General features: G+C 39.2%; 1 protein-coding gene across 4 annotated transcripts in view; it reads right to left on the bottom strand.

Annotated features, from left to right (window-relative positions):
- Positions 1-2,595: 2,595 nt before the first annotated feature.
- ptp4a3a (protein tyrosine phosphatase 4A3a) overlaps positions 2,596-9,857 on the bottom strand; it is a 49,920-nt gene continuing 42,658 nt past the window's right edge. For all 4 annotated transcript variants that reach the window (XM_067426005.1, XM_067426008.1, XM_067426007.1 and 1 more), the window contains exons 4-6: positions 6,894-7,024; positions 3,992-4,066; positions 2,596-3,617 (exon numbers count right to left, since the gene is read on the bottom strand). In XM_067426005.1, the coding sequence (XP_067282106.1) occupies positions 3,500-3,617; positions 3,992-4,066; positions 6,894-7,024 (324 nt within the window). In that variant the 3' untranslated portion in view covers positions 2,596-3,499. The remainder of the gene's footprint in view (positions 3,618-3,991; positions 4,067-6,893; positions 7,025-9,857) is intronic.

Here is a 9,857-nt window from a genome sequence, read left to right as displayed (position 1 = left end):
TGTGCTAGCAATAGGCGTGATGTGAGTGTTATATTTTCAGAAGAAAAAAAATCAGTTAACATTACAGATCTAATCAACAACTTCTGTCTAAATGTGTTCTTTAAAAGAGCTAGTAGATGGCAAAGTTAACAAAAATGGAAAAGTCGACATATTTCTAATACATCTCATAAAGAACAGAGATAATTAAGTCTTTAAAAAGTTTTACATCAATGTGGTGTTCATTTTTGAGTTATATCAGATATATACAGTCTTGTTCAAAATAATAGCAGTACAATGTGACTAACCAGAATAATCAAGGTTTTTCGTATATTTTTTTTATTGCTACGTGGCAAACAAGTTACCAGTAGGTTCAGTAGATTCTCAGAAAACAAACAAGACCCAGCATTCATGATATGCACGCTCTTAAGGCTGTGCAATTGGGCAATTAGTTGAATTAGTTGAAAGGGGTGTGTTCAAAAAAATAGCAGTGTGGCATTCAATCACTGAGGTCATCAATTTTGTGAAGAAACAGGTGTGAATCAGGTGGCCCCTATTTAAGGATGAAGCCAACACTTGTTGAACATGCATTTGAAAGCTGAGGAAAATGGGTCGTTCAAGACATTGTTCAGAAGAACAGCGTACTTTAATTAAAAAGTTGATTAGAGAGGGGAAAACCTATAAAGAGGTGCAAAAAATGATAGGCTGTTCAGCTAAAATGATCTCCAATGCCTTAAAATGGAGAGCAAAACCAGAGAGACGTGGAAGAAAACGGAAGACAACCATCAAAATGGATAGAAGAATAACCAGAATGGCAAAGGCTCAGCCAATGATCACCTCCAGGATGATCAAAGACAGTCTGGAGTTACCTGTAAGTACTGTGACAGTTAGAAGACGTCTGTGTGAAGCTAATCTATTTTCAAGAATCCCCCGCAAAGTCCCTCTGTTAAAAAAAAGGCATGTGCAGAAGAGGTTACAATTTGCCAAAGAACACATCAACTGGCCTAAAGAGAAATGGAGGAACATTTTGTGGACTGATGAGAGTAAAATTGTTCTTTTTGGGTCCAAGGGCCACAGGCAGTTTGTGAGACGACCCCCAAACTCTGAATTCAAGCCACAGTACACAGTGAAGACCGTGAAGCATGGAGGTGCAAGCATCATGATATGGGCATGTTTCTCCTACTATGGTGTTGGGCCTATTTATCGCATACCAGGGATCATGGATCAGTTTGCATATGTTAAAATACTTGAAGAGGTCATGTTGCCCTATGCTGAAGAGGACATGCCCTTGAAACGGTTGTTTCAACAAGACAATGACCCAAAACACACTAGTAAACGGGCAAAGTCTTGGTTCCAAACCAACAAAATTAATGTTATGGAGTGGCCAGCCCAATCTCCAGACCTTAATCCAATTGAGAACTTGTGGGGTGATATCAAAAATGCTGTTTCTGAAGCAAAACCAAGAAATGTGAATGAATTGTGGAATGTTGTTAAAGAATCATGGAGTGGAATAACAGCTGAGAGGTGCCACAAGTTGGTTGACTCCATGCCACACAGATGTCAAGCAGTTTTAAAAAACTGTGGTCATACAACTAAATATTAGTTTAGTGATTCACAGGATTGCTAAATCCCAGAAAAAAAAAATGTTTGTACAAAATAGTTTTGAGTTTGTACAGTCAAAGGTAGACACTGCTATTTTTTTGAACACACCCCTTTCAACTAATTGCCCAATTGCACAGCCTTAAGAGCGTGCATATCATGAATGCTGGGTCTTGTTTGTTTTCTGAGAATCTACTGAACCTACTGGTAACTTGTTTGCCACGTAGCAATAAAAAATATACTAAAAACCTTGATTATTCTGGTTAGTCACATTGTACTGCTATTATTTTGAACAAGACTGTATATATATACTGTAAGTACATTACATCAAGTAATGTATGCTGTAAAAATACATTTGTTAACAAACCATTTGTGCAATGGAAAGTTTCCATGTATGTTAAAGGATCCTCATAAAACCATAGAGGCCAATAATGAACCTGTCTTTTTAAGAGTGTATGCTAAAATAGCCTATGCAAAAGTTCAAATTTAACACTGTAGTGGTAATCTTTAAGATGCATGAACTAATATATTGTGGCTAAATGTACAATCTGGTTGCATTTGTTGTATTAAATGGAGCTCTGTCTGGCAGAAAGGTACTTTGGTTTTACATGAACACCTTTATTTTACAGGTTACCCATGTTAAAAGAAAAGAAAATGCAGCCAAATGCAAAAAAAGGTAGTACATTTTCTGTGAGATCACTAGGTAACACTATTTCAATGGTCAACTCTCATTAGAGTATTAGTAGACTGTTGTTTGGGTTCGGGTTAGAATAAGTTGACATGTACTTGCAGAGTTTATAGTGACTAGAAAGATGGAGGAGCATCAAAATAAAGTGTCAGCAGACTTTAAGCAGTCTACTAATACTTTAAGAGTTGACTCACAGTTAGTAAAGTGTCTTAAATGGACATTAAATGCATAAAGTGTTACCCAGTCTTTGTCCTGCAGAGGGCAGTATGACAATATTTTGACGGGCAGTGAACTTGCTTCACATTATGAGGTCACCTCACGACAAAACACGATTCATTGCAACAGCCTTTATTTGTATTATGCAGCTGGAGGTGTGTTCTTAAAAAACAGAAAAAACATCTTTAAACCACTGTCTGTGTCTTATCTGGTAATTCATTCATACAGGGCCATATTTACCATCTGATCTCTGTTGACCTGAATGGACAAGTATCATAGACAGACCGCCTCCAGGGAGCCCTGAAGTCCTAACACATTAAAATTACTCCAACAAACACAAGGTTTGATTTTAAGCACATAAACACGCATAAGCATTTTCGCAGTTAAATTCATTGGCCTTCATGTATAGCTTTCAGAAACCCTTTCTTTTCTGGCACTTACCCCAATAGAAATAATGAAACAGAAATATCTTTCACGTAAGCCCTTCATTAATCCACTTTAACTGTTGTTTGCTCATAATACAAAAGCATCATGGAAAAGGTCACCAGTAAAAAGATTTGTGCTGAAAACTGAAAGCGTTAAAGGAACCGTAGTCGTCTAAAAATCAGACTCCTGGCAGAGAAGAGGAAGAAAGCTGTAGAAAGAAAAATAAGTTGTAGAGAGAGTGCGAGCACAAATTTTGTCCATGATTCACATTATCACACCGCCTGGCTCTTTCAGACGATCACAATCATTTGAGGCATGATTAGGGTGTCAGTCCTGGTGCAGGGTCAAAGGTTGCCATCGCCGTATCTCATCAACCTCAGAGATGCGTGGCCTTTCAGACCTCTGAGTCTTAAGTCTCGGAAAAGCCATGGCAGTATCCGCACCACAATCAGAGTGAGGAGGATTTTAGGCACCAGTGGGGTTTTCATCCAGACCGAATCAGTTCATATTTTTATAGCGAATCAGCAAAGTGCATCAGTTGTGGCCCAGTCCATCAGGTTCAGCTCAGTTCAGAACAGCAGGGTGAGGGTGCAGTCACATGATGCAGCACTTGTTCTTGAAAATGTGCGGGTGCTTGTAGCGCAGTCTCTGTTTGGGCCGATATTTCTCTAGATACGTCAGCTGTTTGCTGTTTATTGCACCCCTGCGCTTCCTGTGAAGGCAAAAAAACGTCCATTAGCATGTGGATTTACAATTTCATTGAGGTACAATTTCATGACTTCTTTCAAGAAACACTGCAGATAAAAATGGCTTGCAAACTCATGTTTCACTCCAGCCCACATTGGACTGAAAATAGCACTGAAGGCGCAAGGAATGGTAACTCAGGGGGCGGAGCTTAAAAAAGGATCAATTGCGAATCTTTTTCGTATTGAAAGCTTTAAGCTTGGCCTTGCTATCAAAAGGCACTCTGGCAAGCGTAGCAACTGAGAACTAGCGTTTAAGATCCTCTTGTGTGAATACAGCAGCAGACGTCAAGCACTCAATGTCTTTTGTCCTTGAAAGAAGTCAAGAGAGAGATGTACGTACTGTCGGATGAACTGGATGGCATCTTCGTACTTCATCCCACTTTCTATCAGTGCCACGGCCACAAGTACCGGGGCTCTACAGAAAAAAAAAACACACATTGAGAGAGATGGGACATTAATTCAAGCAGACTGCTACAGTGGGGCAACAAAATATTTAGTCAGCCACCAAATCTGTAAGATTCTGTAACTTAAAAAGATGAGCGAGCCCTGTAATTTTCATCATAGATACACTTCAACTATGAGAGACAGAATGAGAAAAAAAATCCAGAAAATCACACTTGTTTTTAAATAATTTATTTGCAAATTATGGTGGAAAATAAGTATTTGGTCAATAACAAAATCTCAGTAATTTATATACCCTTTGTTGGCAATGACAGAGGTCAAGCGTTTCGCCACAAGTTTTTTACACACTGTTGCTGGTAGTTTGGCCCATTTCTCCGTGCAGATCTCCTCTAGAGCAGTGATGTTTTGGTGCGGTCACTGGGCAATACATATTTTCAACTCCCTCCAAAGATTTTCTATGGGGTGGAGATCTGGAGACTCCAGGACCTTGAAATTTCTTCATTGCCATTTCTTCATTGCCTGGATGGTGTGTTTGGGATCATTGTCATGCTGAAAGACCCAGTCACGTTTCATGCCCTTTATTATGGAAGGTTTTTACTCATAATCTCACAATACATGGCCCAATTCATTCGTTCCTTTACATGGACCAGTCCTCTTGGTCCCTTTTCAGAAAAAAGCCTCAAAGCATGATGTTTCTACCCCCATGTTTCACAGTATAAATAAGACTATAAATTTGGGGTGTTTTGTTTAGCATAAATACATCATCTGTAAGAGATCCTAATGAGACATGCTGTTCAATATTTATAACTTCAATAGTACATTATGTTGTGCAATGTTGTTAATGTTCCCATTGAACTTCAACATAAAAATACTACTAAGAGAGTTCCCATTCATGAATTAAATTCAACCACAAGGTAACTTGGAGTATCATGTATAGCTTAAAAAAATCCCAGTCATGTGGGATAGACTGACTGGCATAAAGGTCATGGATGGAGCACACATTTGAGAACAATAATAACAAATGGTAGGGCTGGGGCAACTCAGCATTCTTTCTCCTTCAAACACGACAAGTTGAGTTTTTACCAAAAAGTCTTATTTTGGTTTAATTTAACCATATGACATTCTCCTATTGTTTCACTAGTAGTTGTTGGACTGCTGAAATGTTCTTTTGAAACAACTCTAATACACACACACACACACACACACACACACACACACACACACACACACACACACACACACACACACACACACACACACACACACACACACACACACACACACACACACACACACACACACACACACACACACACCTTGACTGGCTTATTAGAGCAGCTCAATTGTTCCATGAGTTGTTCCTTAGATAGAAATGACTGTGGCTGTACAGTGCACAACAGATGGAGCAATGCCTTCACAATAACATTGAAAAAGAGGCATTACAATTAGTTAATCCATCATGCAATAATTAACATAAAATGTTTTACAATCCTAAAGGTCAAGATTCAGACAAAGTGAGAAAAAAACTATTTCCAGAAAAGGTGAGAGGTGGAAAACAACTGTTAGCACTGTTGCTAGGTGGATATCTAATGGCCAACAAGTCATATAAAAAGAGCCCATCCCCAAGTCTCTACAAGATTCTGGTCTTTGCATATCACTCGGGTCTCATCTGTAATGTCTACGAGATCCTTTCTCTCTCTTTAGCGCCTGCCAAGCGGAAAATCTGATCTCTTATAAAAGTAACAGCACACCTCTCCTTAACAAGCAGTGACTGTGGTATCATTCACATCTGTAGGGACAGCAAAGCAAATTTGAATACTTAACCCTCAATGCTTCACTTTCAAACATAGACTGTACAGTGAAATCTTACGCCATAGCCCCAGCTCTAAACAGTGTTGCCATCTGAAAATAAACGAACCGGGCCAAAAAAACACTGGCACTCTTTCAAGATTTGAGGCCGATTCCCTTTGGAAGAGGATGAAGTGCGTCAGAGATGGAGTTTTAACGCCCAAAAGACGAAAGCAGCGAGGCCAGACTACCTCCTACTTCTCTTAAAGTCGCTTGCTGTTTTATAGTCATCATTTGGGGTGTTTTGTTTAGCTGTACGTGTACCAACAGAGAGCATAAATACATCATCTGTAAGCGATCCTTATGAGACATGCTGTTCAATATTTATAACTTCAATAGTACATTATGTTGTGCGATGTTGTTAATGTTCCCATTGAACTTAAACATAAAAATACTACTAAGAGAGTTCCCATTCATGAATTAAATTCAACCACAAGGTAATTTGGAGTATCATGTATAGCTTAAAAAAATCCCAGTCATGTGGGATAGACTGTCTGGCATAAAGGTCATGGATGGAGCACACATTTGAGAACAATAATAACAAATGGTCGTAAAAAGCAACTTCCTGTTTTGTCTTCGGCCCTCACCCCGATGCCTCTAAAAACAGAGAGGGACTGCAGCAGAGTTAGTGCACTTTGGGGACTGTTGACTTTGGCGGAGCACTCTGTCCACTTTAAAGCCTCTGAAGAGGTACCTCTCGCTCGCTATGTACGTAGTATGGTTTCAGTCCACTGGGGACTTTCAACTTCATCCAGAGTTAATAGAGGAGAAGGGCTCTCCTGGGAGACCAGAGGTGCATAATGTTCTATAGGGCACACAGTACACATTCTTTTCCAGATTAAGGTCAAGGGGCACCAAAGGTGGTCTTACTGGGCCACCAGATGAAAAATGAACCCATTTGCCCCCAGAGTTCCCAGGACTGAGCATAATCTAGCGAGTTGTAGATATGCTCTGGTCAGTCCAATTGTCTATCTGTAAAGACATTTACTGACCTTCCTAAACCGGCCACACAGTGCACAGCCACGCAGCAGCCGGGATCTTCTATGAAGCGTCTCTTCAGGAGAGTCAACCAGTCCTCCACGACCTTAGAGGGAGGAGGAGCGCCATCATCAAATGGCCAGTCCTAGGGAGAGAAGAACATGCTACCCCTTAACATGAGCACATTAAATGACTCTTCACACTGAAAGACAATCTTTGACTTTGAAACAATCCATTACTTCTGATAAACTGTTCAAATTTGTTGCATCTATCTCCATAGACCTTTGCCTTTGGTCATGGTGCCTCAAGCTGGTGATAATGAATAACATCTAATCAGTTTGTTGTTGCAAACCATGGTCAATGGGAATGTGCCTTTAAGGAATAAAAGTAAAACAAGTTGGAGTCTAATAGTATTTGGACAAATGTAGTCAACACTTAAATTTATGAATGTTATTGAATTATACATCTAAATATCAAACCAAGTGGCATTTATATGAAATAAATATAGTACAAACATTTCACAAAAAGAGCTTCAAAATTAAAGTACTAAAACACTCTGGTAGCCCAATGTTAGTGTTTCATTCAACGTTATTGTGATGAACACCTGTGGTTCCTGCGAGTGGACACCAGTGGGAATTGCAAAAATCTAAGCTAAGTAATTTCTGAGAAGAGCTAGTACGGCATTTGTTTACAGATGCCACCAGATTTGCATTTAATGCAAACATTTATTTTTAAATGTGACCTAAGTGTCCAAATAATGGTTGAGGCCACTGTATTAGTTTTCACAGTCTAAAAGGAATCTGCTGGCTGTTGCTAAATGTTTATACACCTTGGTTTATTTGTGAAAGTGGGTTATCCAAATGGTGAAGGTACTGGGTAGTGAGGAGTTTTCAGAAATAACCATCCCAGGTGCATTTCCTGTACAATGGCATAACTGGCTCCTGAAGTACCATCGTATGATGCATTGTTGGAGAAATTAAGTCACGACTATTTCCTGAAACTTAGACGCACATCTGTTGTTCCAAGCCAAGTTGGTTCAACAACATAGCACTATTTCTAATGATGTCACGCATGTAGGAGTAATAACTTCTGCTAATTAATCAGTTCAAGATGTCAGATTATTGCTGTGCGAGGACTACTTCACTTTTTTGTTTGTTTTTTTGGTGAATTTCCAGATTTTTGATAGCCTGACAAGCCTGACTTACATCAAGATGTTGGGTCTGGGAACTCACCATTGACAGGGCTCAATCCGAGAGGCGGGTCGTCTTTCAAACTCCCTTTGCATGCAATTGGATAACGCTACAACCAATCAGAGCAACATGAAGCGGAGCTAGTTGATAATTAAACTTGATAATTAAACACGTGACACCAATGTCACGTGATTTCAGCAGTTCGGATCGCATCAAACTGCCAAACTGCTAAAATCACGTGATATTGGCGACCCGAATCATTGATTGATTCACTGATTCATTAACCGTTTGAATCCTTTTGGAGGAACGCGGAAAAGAAGACAATGCTGAATAAAGTCATAGTTTTTGATATTTTTGGACCAAAATGTATTTTTGATGCTTCAAGAGATTCTAATCAACCAACTGATGCCACATATGGACTACTTTGATGATGTTTTTATTCCCTTTCTGGACATGGACAGTAAAGTGGGCATAGACTGCATATGCTCTGGGACTAAAATATTAAATATCTTGAACTGTGTTCCGATGATGAACGGAGGTCTTACGGGTTAGGGACGACATTAGGGTGAGTCATTAATGACATCAATTTAATTTTTAAGGGTGAACTAACCCTTTAACTCCAAGTCTTCCAGAGTCGCGGCCAAAGCCAGTTCGAAAGACCGCCGTTCGCCAGCTTCTTTGTTTACAAGTATCACGTGGGACCGCGGCAATTCTTCCGTCATTATGTTAAGCCCGCCCACTGAATCTATACACGACGTGATTGGCCTGACCAGAGTTTGTTTTTTCCTGCTCACAAGTCTATGGAGAGTTGCTACTGCAAATGAGATTTGCCGCTAGGGTGCGTCTAGATTTCTAAGCTAGATGTTTGATGCAATCATGGTTTCCTTCTATGTCAAAGATATCTCATTCGAGAACTAAAAAAAATGGCGGTTTTGTGATCTTGACAAACTAAGTAGAATAAAATATGTATATTTATTTAAATTTGTGAGACTATCAGTGCAAGATTAACTCTGAGGAGTTTATATCCATTGTATACACCAATACCTTTTGACGATTACTATGCATTGTATTTTATGTTGCAGATTTATTTATCTTGACACACAACTTGTGCTTTTTGTGTGCGTATGCGCACATCATGTAGTCATGCACAGAAGACCAATGACCAAGGTCAGGATTTTCGTTAAATAATAGGCCAACATTAAATTTGAACATCAAACATTAAGTTTGTTTTTCACAAAACTTTATTGTATACCCCAGAACACCTGGAATATATGACGTGTCGCATTCTGTGATACTTTTGCATCTTTTTTAAATAACTTGATGCTGGTTACTTTTCACTGGATGAACACAAACTGAATTTTTTTTTTTTGTGTGTGTGTTCCAAGAAATAAAGAATGGCATATGACATTAGAAACAACACCAGCATGAGTAAATTATGACTTTATTTTAATTTTAGGGTTTTTACCTATCCCTTTAAGGTTCCTGTTTACACTAGTGAATTTTCGTGTTAAAATAAAAATGATCCTCGTCTACAGTGGTGTTTCAGAAACGATCTTTGACTGCAATGCACGACCGAAAACACGTCACATGACCATTCAGTTGTCTCTTGCGCATGTAGAGAGCTGCATTATTATAAAATACAGCATTTAAACTGCACAATGGCTGCTAAAAAGGACCACAACGCCAGCAAAGCATGCAATTCCGTCTCTGTGTTATTGTTTACATGGTCATCGAAGCTGGTATGTTACAGTGCCGTTAGAGATGGCTCTGGACTGCGTTTCCTAAAAG

Source organism: Pseudorasbora parva, chromosome 19 (genome assembly GCF_024679245.1).
Source record: "Pseudorasbora parva isolate DD20220531a chromosome 19, ASM2467924v1, whole genome shotgun sequence".
Taxonomy (NCBI): Eukaryota; Metazoa; Chordata; class Actinopteri; order Cypriniformes; family Gobionidae; genus Pseudorasbora; species Pseudorasbora parva.
Note: the sequence above shows the minus strand (reverse complement) of the source record. Positions and strands in the feature narration are given on the sequence as shown.